The following is a 14,657-nucleotide window of genomic DNA, read 5'->3' as shown; positions in this document are numbered from 1 at the left end:
GGCTCCGCTTTGTTCCTTGGGGAGGGTCGTGGGGAGGCCCCGGTCACGCTGCAGGGGGAGGAGGCGGTGGTTCCAGGCTCCGAAGAAGCCCCTCGGGAGCGGCGACGCACCTCCACCCGGCAAGGAGCTTGTTTCTGGAGCGGAAATGCCTTCGGACCCGAGACACACATGCGATGAAGGAGGCGCCCCCGCCTCTGCGGGACAGGCCGCGGGGTGCCCGGAGCAGCGTGCCCTGTCCCAGGGGGTGCCGGGCGGTGCGTCGTGGGGCTCAGTCCTCCTCCTCCTCCTCTCTTGCTGCGACTGCGGGGAGCTTGTCCTGGATCCTGAAGCACTCCACGAAGAACCCCAGGATGGAGCGGTACAGGTGCTGCTGCAGGGCGGCGCTGCCGAAGTAGTGACTCTCGTCCGGGTAGATCTGCAACGGGGGCAGAGGACTCAGCCACGTGGCCACCGCCCCCTGTGGGCCAGGCGCCGGGAGACGCGGAGACCCCCACCCCACCGCCCGCGTGGCCAGACTCAGCTCCGACGGCAGAGGGCGTCCTCAGAGCATCAGGGAAGGAATCGGACAACACTCTTGTCTAGTAGACTCTGTGCCTCTGGCTCTGCTTGTTCGGATCCACAACATGGATCCAGGCTCGGGGACCACAGAGGCCGCGGCCGGGCCTGCAGGGGTCAGGACTCCCAGAGAACTGGGCGGAACAGCGTCTCCGAGACCCCAGTGAGTGCAGGAAGCTCCCGGCTCGCCAGGCACAGGGGCTTTCCTGGACCTCAGCGTCCAGAGGTGTCCAAATGGAGACGATTATCATCATCAAATCTAACTCATTAAGTGTGGTGAGGATTGAAAGACAAAATTTCCCTGAAAGGCTCAGAACAAGGCCTGGGACACAAAACGCTGTGTTCAGTCGTGTCCAACGTTTGTGACCCTGTGGACTGTAGCCCACCAGGCTCCTCTGTCCATGGGATTCCCCAGACAAGAGTACTGGAGTGGGTTGCCATTCCCTTCTCCAGAGGACCTTCCTGACCCGGGGATGGACCCCAGGTGTCTGGCATGGCAGGCGCCCTAGGACACCGCGGGGCTGAAAAGATAGCAGCTGATCATCCCGTCCCCAAGTGTGATGGCCCCAGGCACCCTGGGCTCCACCCAGCTTCCACACGAAGGGCCTGGTCCCAGCAGAGACTCAGAGCCAGGTCTCACTGGCCCCAAAGCCTGCGGTCTTGCCAGGATACCAGGCTGCCTCTTGCACGTGCACCCATCCTTCTCTTGCGTCTTGGGTGTCTTTGTGACACCTACCTTGGCCTCAGTATTTAGGAAGGTGGTCCTTGAGCTACTGCCTGTGCCTTAAGCCTCAAACAGCTCTGAGAGGTGCAGAGCAGGAGACACCTCTCCCCCTCGCCGGGTCCTGGGCCCCGGAGCCCTCAGCTGGCCTTGTCACCGTTACAGGCTTGAGCATCTCAGCTGCTCTGCGTCTGCAGCCGTATCCAGGGGGCCTGGGCTGGGCCCCACCTGTATCTGCGGCGTGGTCCACTCTGGCACTCAGAGCTCTGCTGCTGGACCTATTGGGGCTGCGACGTGTCATACGATGCACTTGGCCTTGTAGTGTGACCTGAGCTCTCTCAACGGAGCTCAGATGACATGTGAACTAGGCAGGACTCTGTCCTGCGGGGAACCGCTCCCTGGGGGTGCGGGGCAGGGTAAGGGGCGTTCCAAAGGGGCCTGAACGCAGCCCCAGAGCAGAACCCAGCTGCCGTTTGTTGCTGTTCTTCAGTCGCTCAGTCGCGTCCGGCTCTGCAACCCCATGGACTGCAGCATGCCGGGTTTCCCTGCCTTTCACTATCTTCAGAGCTTGCTCAAACTAATACCCCCTGAGTCAGCGATGCTATCCAACCGTCTCGTCCCCAGTTGCCCCCTTAAGCCCTGCTCATCCCACCTGATGTGTCCCCGACCACCTCCCAGGACCGGGCCCAGCAGCGTGTCCCTGCAGAGTGGGAAGACTGGGCGTGTGGCTCGCCTCTGTCGGGGGGCAGGGGGTGTCTTGGGCCAGCCCTGTACCTGTAAGCTGTAATTAGCCTTTCCCTTAATGAGCTGTGTGATGAGCTCTGCCGTGTGCTGGAAATGGATTTTTTCTGTTGAAAGAAAGAGGACAGGGTCTGTCAGAGCCTGTGGCAGCACGGAGGGCAACGTTCCCTGCAGCCCCCAGGGTCAGGCGCTCACCGTCCGCGGTTGCGTGGATGACCAGGAACTGCTGCCCTTCCAGCGCGGACACCCGGTGTGCCACCTTGGCCATCTGCAGGCGGGGAGGGGGGTCAGCACGGGGCCTGGCCGGGCGGTGCAGCGGGCACTCTCTCCCTGCCCTGGTGGTCTCACCCAATCAAGAAGAGGACGGGGCAGGAGATGAGGGGTGGGGGGGAAGGGGGGGCAGGAGATGAGGGGTGGGGGGAAGGGAGGGCAGGAAGACAGGGTCCCCTCCCCCTGCAGGAAGCCTGGGGCCGCCATCCCACTGGGAGTGACACGCTGGCCTGAACGATGTCTGTGCGTGGCTTTCAGCCCTGAAGCCTCAGTGGCCTCCGGGGCCCCAGGTGAGGAGAGGCCTGGGTGACCTCCGCTCTCAGCCGCTGCGCAGGGACTGGGGGGTGGGTCAGAGGTGCGTCCTGCCTGCTCTCTCCCATCCAGGGCTCGCTCTCTCCCGGAGCAGAAGCAGCCTTGGGGGCAGAGCCCATGCATACGGCAGCCTATGGACCCCAGGACAGACTTCCCCACCCAAGCCTTCCCCGCTTCCTCCTCTGCCCTCCGGCTCCAGACGGACAGCCAGATGCACCTGGGAGAGGGCTTGGTCACCCACGTCCTCAGGGGTGGGGCCAGGGGCTTTCTCAGAGGGAGCTGTGCTGGGACACAGGCCGGCAGAAGGCTAAGAGGGGGCCGTCCCAAGCGGTGGCTGCAACCAGACGTACCTCGTACGCTCGGTTGTCAAGTCCGTGGAGGCCCAGGTACCTCTCGGAAAATGCAGACGCTGGACGGAAGCAGAGGGGAGGGTTAGCCCTTGGCCTCGGCCCCTCGGACTGTGAAATAGCTGGAGTAAAGCCCCTAGAGAGCCTCGCTGAATTTGAAAACACAGACTATGTCTCATGTATTCCACGGGGCGATCATTCTAGGTTATTAAAATCTGGAATTAGGCGAGTTCCTGTATGGTTTTCAGCTGAAATGTGCACGAATCACTTCCCAAAGATGAAAGCGTCAGCCGTGAGCCTCCAGGCCCCCAGCCCCTGCTGCTGTGTCCCTGCGTGCAGCTGGGGCTGATGGCCGAGCCTCCCTGCGGCCCTGACCCGAGTGCCGGCTCTCACAGCCCGCGGAGAAGGCCTTTCCCACACTTAAACCAGCAGTGACGTCACAGAACCATTCGCGTTTGGGGAAGAGGCTGGCTGACCAAAGGGCAGGGACGCCGGGAGCCTCGGGCCCGGATCAGTGACCGGAGAGCCAGGTCCAGGCGGGCAGGGGCCGGCCCCCACACCTAGGGTCGCACCGCGGAGGGGGCCTCAGGTGCGGGCAGCAAGGAAGAGCAGACCCCCGGGACCCTCGGCCGCGAACACCCCCAGGCTGAGAGAGACACGGCTAGGGCTCTGCCGGCTGACCCTGGGGCACAAGCCGAAGACTGCCGCTGGGGGTGGCGTGCAGGGAGCCCCTTCCCTCCGCTCCCACCATGCCCACGCTGCAGGCGGACCGCTGGTCGAGTTTCAGCTCCTGGTCTCACGTTGGGGAGGATGATTCAGGGACGCGGGTGGGTCAACCCCTTTCAGAATAAGCAGCTTGGAAAACCCCCCGCCCTGCACTCCCAACTCAGGCTACCAGGCGTCACCGCCGCCCACACCTCCCCGAGGGGTATCAGACGAGGCCCTGGGGTGTGGCGCGGGGAGGGTGTGTGCCCGCCCCGTCAGGACCCTCACCGTAGAGCTTGAAATCCGTGATGGGGGAGAGCGCGGAGCCGCAGCTGAAGACTGGAGCCTGGCCGTCGCCCTTGGCCGGGAGGAGGTAGGTGCTCAGGTACCCGCCGTAGTCCTGGGGGCGGGGACAGACAGGGGGCGGGGCTCAGCAGCGCTGCCACGGGGCCCTTTCTTACACCCGTGGCGGATTCAAGTCATGTCGATGTTTGGCAAAGCCAATACAATATTGTAAAGTAATTAGCCTCCAATTAAAATAAATAAATTTATATTTTAAAAAGTCGACATTAGACATCTCCAGGGGACGTAAAAAGAGGGAACGCAAACACCTCTCCAGCTAAACGCACCATGAGGCGAGCTCCCTTCCGAGGCCTCGTGTTCATGCGCCGTGCAGGCGGAATCTGATGGTCACGTCGAGTGTGACCGTGCGCTGGAGAACCCTTGTGTGCGTGCACGACTGTCATGTCCTTTCAGTCCGGCGCCTCCAGCATACCATTGCTTGCTGCCTTCCCTGTCTACAGACAGAGTCAACCCATCTTCTCTGATTTTTTATTTTTATTTTTTGGCTGTACTAGGTCTTAGCTGTGACCTGCAGGATCTAGTGCCCTGGCAATGGGCCAAACCCCGGCTCCCTGCACTGAAAGTGTGGCGTCTTAGCCACTGGACCGCCAGGGAAATCCCCATTTTCTGTGCTTCTGAGGACGGGCCCATGAGGAGTCAATGTCAAAGGGCTCGGGGACGGGCCGCCACGATGCTCTGCTTAGGGGCCTATACAGGACAGATGTCCACACGTGTCTGGCATGTGGCCAGTCCTTCGGATCCGGTGTGGCCCTCACTCTGGGGTTGAGATGGAAGACCACAGTGTGAGCCTCCTTGGGAGAGTGAGCATGACACCAGGCCTGCTGTGGGTGCAGGTTGGCCCAGATGTCTTCCTGCTTCTCGGCAGGCCCAGAGGGAAGCAGACACACAGGGCATGCTTTGATGAGCAAAGGTGGGCAGGTGTTAAGGGTGTGGGTGTGTGTGCAGGGGTGTGTGCTGGTAGGGAGGGTGGCGAGACATCTGTGCCAAGCTCACTGCAGAATTAACGGGTTTTGATCATAAGTTTCTCCTTCAGTAAAACAGGACTATCTTTCTCTTAACGACATGAGTCTTTTTGGTTTCTTGCAAATAATGTTTACGGTCAAAGAAATTGCCAAGTCTTACAGGTCATTTTGCAGCTTTTTTTTAAAAACGGTGAGTGACCACACCAGAGGCTGGTGAGCACACACAGTACTGGAACTCTGCTGGGAACCCACTTGCTGCTGGTGGGGATGCCGAGTGTTACAGACTCTGTGGAAGAGAGCTTGGTGGATTCCTTCAAAACTGAGCATTCCCTTATCATATGATCGTACACTCCTTGGTATTTAAGAAGCTGAAAACTTAGATGTCCACAAAAACCTGCACAGGGATGATGTTTTATTCGTCACTGCCACAGCGACTTGGAAGCCACCAAGATGCCCTACAGTAGGTGAGTGGATAAAGCATGGTGCATTCAGGCAGTGACTGTTTGGTACTAGAAGAAATGAGCTGTGGGAGGGAAAAGAGACGTGGAGGAACCTTGAATGCATATCGCCAAGTGAGAGAAGGCAATCTGACAAGGGCCCACACTGTAAGATTCCAGCGCTATGACGTGCTGGAGAAAGAGAGCCACCGTCCAGTCGGTCAGTCGTGTTTGACTATTTGTAGTCCTGTGGACTGCAGCACGCCAGGCTTCCCTGTCCTTCACCATCTCCTGGAGCTTGCTCAAACTCATGTCCATTGAGTTGGTGATGCCATCCAACCATCTCATCCTCTGTTACCTCCTTCTCCTCCTGCCCTAAATCTTTCCCAGCATCAGGGTCTTTTCCAATGAGTTAGCTCTTCCCCCCTGGTGGCCCAAGCACTGGTTTCAGCTTCAACATCAGTCCTTCCAATGAATACTCAGAACTGATTTTCTTTAGGATGGACTGGTTGGATCTCCTTGCTGTCCAAGGGACTCTCAAGAGTCTTCTCAAACACCTCAGTTCAAAAGCATCAGTGCTTCTGTGCTCAGCCTTCTTTATGGTCCAACTCTCACATCCGTATATGACGACTGGAAAAACTATAGCTTTGACTAGACGGACCTTTGTTGGCAAAGTGATGTCTCTGCTTTTTAATACACTGGAGAAGGAAATGGCAACCCACTCCAGTACTCTTGCCTGGGAAATCCCATGGCCAGGGGAGCCTGGTGGGCTGCAGTCCATGGGGCCTCAAAGCATCGGACACGACTAAGTGACTGAGCGCAGTACATGGTACAGCTTTATCACAGCTTCTCTTCCACAGAGCAGGCGTCAGGAAGGGGAGAGCCATGAGCAGGTGGAGCACAGGGACCCTGAGGGCAGTGAGGCTGCCCTGGGCGGCCCTACAGTCATGGACACGTGGCATCGTACATGTGTCTGAACCGCAGACGGTGCAGCCCCGGGTGTGAGCCCTATGTGAACTACGGGTTCTGGGTGATCGCGGTCCGTCAGTGCACGTTCACCGAGTGTGAAAAGAAGGGTAGCAAGTGGCAGCGATGGTGATGGGGGAGGCTGTGCAGCTTGCGAGGACACCGCTCAAGTTTGCTGTGGACTTGAAACTGCTCTAAACAAAGTCTTGCAAAAAAAAAGTGTGGAACACATCTTTCCCAGAGGACTCAGGGCATTCTAGGATCTCAGCAAGCGTGTTCTGAGCCCCGGCACCACGCTGTGCTTGGGGGTGAGCTGCAGCCCACAGGCAGAGCTGCAGGACGCAGCTGGGCTGGACACCTGCAGCTCCGCCGGGCCCGCCCCGGCTCCGGGAGCTCCTGGGCTGCATGATGAGGGAACACGGAGCCTGGGCGGGGCCCACACTCACTCAGGTGGGCCTGAGAAGGGAATCAGGGGACTTCCCTGGTGCGCCAGCAGGTAGGAATTCGCCTTGCAAATGCAGGGGTCGCAGGTTCCATCCGTGACCTTTAGGGGGTAACTAAGAGCCCACATGCCTTGCAGCAACTAAAGCCCAAACTGCAAGTCGGGAGCCCTAGAGCTGTAACTAGAGTCCAAGGGGCATGACACAAGGTCGCACAGGCTGCAACTAAGACCTGAGGCAGCCCAGTTAAAAATAATTATACAGAAAAGGAAGAAAGGGGAGCATGCCCACCAGCTACGGGGATCAGCGGTTTGTTCCTCTGAAGAGACGCAGTCACTGAGTCCATGAGCTTCTGTCTGAGGCACTATTCAGAGAGGCCAGGGACCCACTGGGCACAGCGGCTGAGGAAGGTGCAGGGGCCAGGGCTGGGTCCAGATGCCCACCGTGGGGAGGGGCCAGGCGACGCAGGCCAGGCTCCCGGCAGCGGGGGCCACGCTGGGGGAGATTCCCAGGCTGGACAGAGGCTGAGCCCAGCCCGGAGCCTGGCCTTGAGCTGCGGCCAGTCTGCTGGGCAGGAACGTCTCCATGGGGGCAGTCGGTAGGGCTATCACGGCAAGGTCTGCTGTGGGTCATCCAGCCTCCTCGGAGCCTCACAGGCTGGGAGTGGGCTTTCGCTAGGACGGACTGAGCTGAGGACTCTGTCCAGACTCGGGTCTGGCCCTGGGGCGGGCCCTTTACCGCACCTCCTGGGGCATTCTGGGACCCTCCACGGGGCGGTGTCGCATGTCTGATGCGTGAGGCTCCCGGGCAGCGCTGGGCTCAGAGGTGATGACCCAAGAGTTTGCCCTCTGGTTACCTGTTCAAACCCCCACCTGCCGTGAGGCCACTCCAGGCCCCTCTGCGGGGTTGTTCTCTCAGCGGGAGGACAGTTCTGCCTGTCCCTCTGTGCTCCTGCCGTGAGCCCAAGAGCCCACGGTCCAGGCCTAACCACGGTGGCGGGGGCACCATGGCGACAGGAGGTGGTCCTCCGGGGACCCGAGGCCCAGTCACGGGCCCCACACCTGGCTCCGGCCCGCAGACGTGGGGCGCCCATGGACGCTTCTCCGGTTTGACAGCACAAGGTGTGAGTCGCCCCACCCACTCCCTTCCTTGTAAGGGAACCTAGTCAATGAACATGAAAGAAGAAAAGTCGTGTCCGACTCTTTGCGACCCCATGGACTGTAGCCCACCATCCATGGAATCTGCCAGGCAAGGACGCTGGAGTGGGTTGCCATTTCCTTCTCCAGGGGATCTCCCCGACCCGGGGATGGAGCCCGGATCTCCAGCACTGCAGGCGGACGCTTTACCGTCTGAGCCGCCAGGGAGCCCTTCCAAAATGAACACGGCCCCTGCACACAAGGACGTCACAGCGGGCGGCAGTGGCGACGGACCTGCCTGCTAGTGCAAGAGACGCAAGAGGCCTGGTTCGGTCCCTGGGTCAAGAAAATCCCCTGGAGGAGGGCATGGCAACCCACTCCAGCATTCTTGCCTGGAGAATCCCATGGACAGAGGGCCTGCGGGAGCTACAGTCCATGGGGTCACAAAGGAGTGATCACGACTGAGCGGACACGCAGATTCAGTGCTGCACATGGCAGGTGGATTCTTTACCAGACGGGCCATCAGGGAAGCCAGCGCTGCTCATTGAGACACAGACACAGAGACCCCGCCTCCCCCTGTTCCGGGCGCCACCCTGAGAACCCAGCAGGCTGGTCCTGAAAGCAGTCAGGAGCCTCACGGAGCATGCCCAAGGGATCTGCTTCTTACTGCCTTCCTTCCAGATGATGTGAGAAGCTCTGAGGCTCGGGGGTCTAGATGAAGACCCCCCACCCCCCACCCCCAACCCCTGCGCCGGGCTGAACATCCAAACTCTTTTTAAACAAGAACTGCTCGCCCGTGGTGGGACCAGAGGCACATCCTACGCATCAGGGTTCGGCCGGGTGACGAAGCGGGCGGGGGCCCGAGCAGGGGGCTCACCTTCCCAAATACTGCCACGCGCGTCTTGTCGATGTACGGCTCCTTCAGCATCACCCTGCAAGGCCAGGCAGAGAGGGAGGGGTCAGTGCGGCCTGGAACCCAACCCGGGGGGCTGGAGCTGGGCTTTCCTGCCCTTTTCAAAGATGAAAGCCCTCTCTTAGAGGAAACACTGAGACTCTAACTGTTGGCTGTGCTTACACAGTGCACTGGACGCCCATGTGAAGCACTTGAGGCTCCCGTGCATCGCCACGGGGCAGCCGGGCCTGCAGAGCTCGCAGGTTGAGAACTGGGGACTCACAGCAGCACACGCTGTGCTGGAGACTTGTGGGCCCGGCTGGGTCCCGTCTCTGCCACGGTCACCCCTCAGTGGGACCACGCGAACCTCAGGCTCAGGGACGGAGCTCTGAGGTCTGCAAGGGTGACTAGGCTGTATGTCAGGGCACTGGGCCCTCCACCTGGGCGCCCTCGCCCCCAGCTCCTGGGAGGGTCCCTGTCGTGGGCAGCATCTTTCTGCCTTGAGCCTCCCGGCAGGGCTCCATCTGGACATGCCCAGCTCGGCGCCCGGGGGGTGCTGCCTGGGTCCTGCCTCGTCCTCTCACTGTGGTCCCCCAGGGCCCCTCATTTCCCCCACGAAGTGGCTGGAATCGTCCTGGTTTCTGGATCCTCATTCAGCAGCAGGAGTGCTGCCAGGAATCTATCTGCGGCTTCTGTCCACTTGCCGTCACTGCGAAGCCTCCCTCCCCTGCTTCCCATCACCCCTTTGCAGGTATTGCCCAGCAGTTATTTTCTTGTGTCTGCTGGCTGGAGCCGCCTGGTCACTTCTGACCGCCCTTCTCAGTCTGGGGGACTCTAAAACTCCCGAGCCTGGGCCCCAAGAGTGCACAGTCCTCCAGTCGGCTCTCCAAGGGTCCCAAGCCCTAGACCCGGCCAGCCCTTCAGGGTTAGAGCAGCGCTTCTACGGTGATGTTAGAAGCCCACGGACCCCCAGTTCCTGGGGCTGGGCGGGCCAGTCCAGAGTGGAACAGCAACTGCTCTGACTTCTTGCCATGATACAAATTCAGGCGACTTCTGTGCCCTTGGTACAGTCAGCCCTCTGCATTCAGGAGTTTCACATGCACAGATTCAACCAAATGCTTATTGAAACTATTAAGGAAGAAACCCAGAGAGTTCCAAAAAGCAAAACTTGAATTTGCCACACTCTGACAACTATCTATATAGCATTTACATTATATTGACAACTCCTCCCCCCTAAAAAACCCCAGAAAAATTCAGGAATCCAGAGGGAACAGAGATAACACAGTAAACAGAGGGAAAACCATCACTAACATATCTAGAAAGAGAAGAAATACTGAACCAATAAGACAAGAAGACTTTGCTCTTGGGTAAAGAGAGAAGGTTACGGATTTTGAAGTGTCATGTCTGCCAATAAACATTAAGAGAAAGGCTGGAAAACAGGAGATAAAGGGATGTTGAGAACAAACCCAGAAGCACCAAAACCAGTACAATAAAAGCTCCAGAGAGAAACAACAAGAAAGGAGAAGTCAGCAGCACTCTATGGTGAAACTTTCCGAGGACGAGGACGAAGAACAATTAGTCTCCGGGCTGAAGAGTCCCACACCAAGCGCGGACGTCTCAGCATGCCAAGAGCGAAGAGGTCCTTCTCCCGGAAGGGAGCAATAGGCTGTCTATGAGGATCAGCAAAAATAGGAAGGTCAGCAGGCGTTTCTCACTAGCAACCCCGGAGGGTGGATGATTCCAGGGCCTTCTAGACAGAGATTACTATCTATGTAGATTTTACATCTAGACAAGCAATAACCTCAAATGTGGGAATAGAATAAAGACATTTTATAATGTTTTCTAGATTCACGAAGCACAAAGTAAATAAAAAGGGGGATATATATCTGCTGTTCTGTGGCATGAGACCCGGGGTGCGTGCAAAGCCCCCGACCTAGGGACGGTGTGGCAGGGCAACGGGGGTGACCTGCAGACACCTGGTCCAGGTGGAGCGGGAGAAAGGGATGCAGGAATCAACATCATTAGCAGGGGTGGTGAACTGATGCTTTCAAACTGTGGTGCTGGAGAAGACTCTTGAAACCAGTCAATCCTAAAAGAAATCAACCCTGAGCATTCACTGGAAGGACAGATGCTGAAGCTCCAATCCTTTGGCCACCTGATGTGAAGAGCCGACTCATTGGAAAAGACCCTGATGCTGGGGAAGATTGAAGGTGAGGGGAGAAGGGGACGACAGAGGATGAGATGGTTGGATGGCATCACTGACTCAGTGGACATGAGTTTGGGTAAACTCCAGGAGATGGTACCCAGGTGAAAGACAAAGGTGCCGTCCAGGAAAAATTAAGTGACGTAGCAGAAAGCAGGGCATGAGACCCCACGGGGTCTGCAGCCAGCACCATGCACGCAGTGATCCTGCACCTCGGACGGCTGACCTCCCCGCGCAGCTGATGTACCATGCCTGGGAGAATGATGGTCCTCACCTGTGACGACCAGAAGTCGAGTGATGAGCAGTCGTGACGTGATGACAGCCGTGTTCAGAAAGGCGGAAGCAAACGCTTGATGAAGGAGGTGAGGGGGTCGAGGGTGGCTGCCTCTGCAAAGCAGGGCTGGTGGGAGGGTCGGGTGAAGGGCAAGGGAAGTGGTGTGGTTGATTTATGCATTTGTTATGGGTTGAATTCTGCAAAATATGTTGGATTTCTAACCCCTCAAACCTCAGTGTGGGACCACACCTGTCGATAGGGCCCACTGCCGATGTGAGGAGTAAGTCAGGACGAGGTCACACTAGAGTGGTGTCCTTCTAAGGGGAGAAGAGACACAGAGGCCTCGGGAGTTCACAGCCCATGAAGACACAGGATCGCAAGGATGGGTGGACAAGCCGGAGATTGCCAGCATCCACGGGAGCAGGAAGAGCAGGCAGGACCCTCCCCACCAGGCGTTAGAGGGAACGCAGCCCTGCCCACACCCGATCCTGGCTTCCAGCCCTAGGAGATGCAACACTGAACACCTTGGCTTGTTTAAAACATGGTGCAGGTGCCATAGGGCAGCCTGGCAGACTTCAGGTCACACACACACACACACAGAGCCTAGGTCGACCTGCAAAGCACAGTGGCCACACCCACACAATGGAACCACTGAAGACCCCTCTCCAAGTTTCTGAATTCTCTCCTCGTGACCCCAGTCCCTGATACGCTGACGGGGCTCGAGGACCATCTGGTGAAAGGGCCCACCCGCTTCCAGCGGGGTTCTGCTGCACGGCCGGATGTCCAGACCACGGGGGCTGGGACTGTGTCTGTGGATACCACGGTGTCCACCCCAAGGGGCCTTGGTGCTGGGGTCTTGGCTCCATTCCAGTTCATAAACTATCTCGGACTTTTGCTCGCAGCCCTGTGTGCACATCCACAGGCAGCCTCCGATCTCTGGTGACCGGCCCAGCAGCGACTTTACCTGGAGGGTCACTTCCTGAGCTGAAGCCACGCGTCACGGTCACGACCCTCACCTGTAAAGTGCTTGGGAGGCATCTGGGGAAACAGTGTTTCTAACATCAAATATTTTTATGATCTTGTTGCTGCCTGTGCTCAGTTGCTCACTTGTGTCCGACTCTGCGACCCCATGGACTATAGCCTGCCAGCCTCCTCTGACCGTAGGATTCTCCAGGCAAGAAAACCGGAGTGGGCTGTCATTTCCTTCTCTAGGGGATCTCCCCACCCGGGGATCGAACCCGTGTCTCTTGCATCTCTGCATTGGCAGGCAGATACCTTACCACTGCACCACGACTTATGTCCACTGATTACCAGGCAGTTCCATGTGCTGGCCCTTTCCAGGGCAGCGGTGGAGCCTCCAGACAGGGGAGCGTGGTTTGGGCTCCGGGAGCACTCCTGGGCGCTCTCAGCTGCAGCGCAGGGCAGGGCGTCCTTCTCGAGGGAGCAGGTGCAGCGCTCAGCTCCACCCCAGGGTCTGCAGAGGCCCCGTGTGAGGAGGGAGGACTCTGGCCTCCAGAGGCACGTCTGGGGATGGCGGGCTGACACCCCGGAGCGGCAGTGCTCATACCTTCCAGCCTTCCCCATGTCCACGCCATCTCAGGCTGTCCCCACCAGTGGCCGGGGTGGGGCCCCCGCTGGCCCCAGTCAGTCTGGCAGAGACGCTCAGGGTCCAGGTGCCTCTGTCTGTCCTTCCCCCCACGGCTGGAGGGCTCTGCCCCGCTGTGCTCCAGCTTGCGTTCTGCACAAACACGCCTCCTGCACGTCTGAGCGTGTCCAGGCACTGCTTCCCAGGGACCCACGCTGACGCAGGCGTCATGGATCACAGAGCTGCCCCCAGCACTTTTGGAGCTGGGGAACCTCACAGCCAGAGACTTGACGAGACAGGAGCGCGGGGCAGACGGGAGAGATGTGTCATGAAGATTGCCCTTCCCTGCACGTGTGTGGCAGCGGCAGAACGTTGGGAGGGACGCAGGGCGCGTGGCCCAGCCCACTCTCCTGATGTGTCCATGTCTGTCCCCCTGTTCCTCACCATCTCCCAGAGTTTGCCCAGGTTCATGTCCATTGAATTGGTGATGTGATCTAACTATCTCATCCCCTGTCACCCATTTCCTCTTTTGCCCTCAATTTCCCCAGCATCAGGGTCTGTTCCAATGAGTTGGCTCTTTGCGTCACGTGGCCAAAATACTGGAGCTTCAGCTTCAGCACCAGTCCTTCCGATGAATATTCAGGACTGATTTCCTTCAGGATGGACTGGTTAGGATCTCCTTGCAGTCCAAGGGACTCTTAAGAGTCTTCTCCAACACCACAGCTCAAAAGCATCAATTACTCCAGCGCTCAGCCTTCTTTATGGTCCAACTCTCCTATCTGTACACGACTACTGGAAAGACCATTTGACCTTTGTCGGCAAAATTATGTCTTTGCTTTCTAATATGCCGTCTGGGTTTGTCATAGCTTTCGGTTATTCCTCTCCTTAAATTTCCCTGTTTGAATGTTTCCCGCCAGGGCTCTCTCCCAGAAAACTTGCTACACTGCTACCAGGATCTCGGTTCTGAAGATGAAGGTGACTTTGCCACCTCCTGGCTGAAAACCCTCTGAGGGGACGCTGCTGCTTGGAGAGCAGGCGGCAGCTCGGAGGACGGGAGGGGAGGCGCCCAGTCCAGCCGCCCACCCCTCCCCGCATCCCTGGCTTACGTGCCGCGTGGTATTTACAGCTGGGGGGCCCTGAACTGCCTGCACCCCTGCATCACCTCGACCTTCGCTCACAGTGTTTTCCGTGTGGAACGTGCATCTCTCATTTCCTGCGGACACATCCTTATTTATTAATCCTTTGAGGTGAGGTCCTGGCCGGAAGCCATCTCCTTGCAGGAGCCCCTCTGGGCAAGGCTGTGCTCCCCCGATTCCCTGAGTGCCCGTTCACACGCCCGGCTCCTCCTCCATGGAAAGAGAGACCTGCTGGGCTCCCAGACCAGGGGTGGGGAGCCCCGGGGAGTGAGCATGGGGCGCTGGCCTCACGGTTCCTTAAACTGAGAAAACCGGGCTATGTCTTTCTAATGAGAATACAGACCCAGATGCTAAGAGAGCTGAGTAAACTTCCCACGGCTCCAGGCACGTGGGGAGCAGCCTCCCGAGGTCCGCGTGGCTGGGGTGGCTTGTGCTCCTGACCCCAGAAGCCTCAGTGGCTTAAGAGTTGGCCAATTTTTCTATTTTACTATGATTTTCCTGGAACTGGTTCTGCCTTGTTTTTGAACAGATGGCCGATCAATCCCTTATTTTTGGAAACACCGTGGGTGTGAAACAGCCGTGTGCTCTCTGTCTCTGCTCGGAGGAGGGTGG

At 58.4% G+C, this 14,657-nt stretch overlaps 1 protein-coding gene across 3 annotated transcripts in view; it reads right to left on the bottom strand.

Annotated features, from left to right (window-relative positions):
* Positions 1-268: 268 nt before the first annotated feature.
* Positions 269-14,657, bottom strand: part of DPP6 (dipeptidyl peptidase like 6) — a 799,813-nt gene continuing 785,424 nt past the window's right edge. For all 3 annotated transcript variants that reach the window (XM_068972565.1, XM_068972566.1, XM_068972567.1), the window contains 6 exons: positions 8,833-8,887; positions 3,940-4,051; positions 2,950-3,008; positions 2,213-2,285; positions 2,051-2,124; positions 269-415 (listed from right to left, as the gene is read on the bottom strand). In XM_068972565.1, the coding sequence (XP_068828666.1) occupies positions 269-415; positions 2,051-2,124; positions 2,213-2,285; positions 2,950-3,008; positions 3,940-4,051; positions 8,833-8,887 (520 nt within the window). The remainder of the gene's footprint in view (positions 416-2,050; positions 2,125-2,212; positions 2,286-2,949; positions 3,009-3,939; positions 4,052-8,832; positions 8,888-14,657) is intronic.

This window comes from Capricornis sumatraensis, chromosome 5 (genome assembly GCF_032405125.1).
Source record: "Capricornis sumatraensis isolate serow.1 chromosome 5, serow.2, whole genome shotgun sequence".
Classification (NCBI taxonomy): domain Eukaryota; kingdom Metazoa; phylum Chordata; class Mammalia; order Artiodactyla; family Bovidae; genus Capricornis; species Capricornis sumatraensis.
This window is presented reverse-complemented; position numbering and strand designations above follow the sequence as displayed.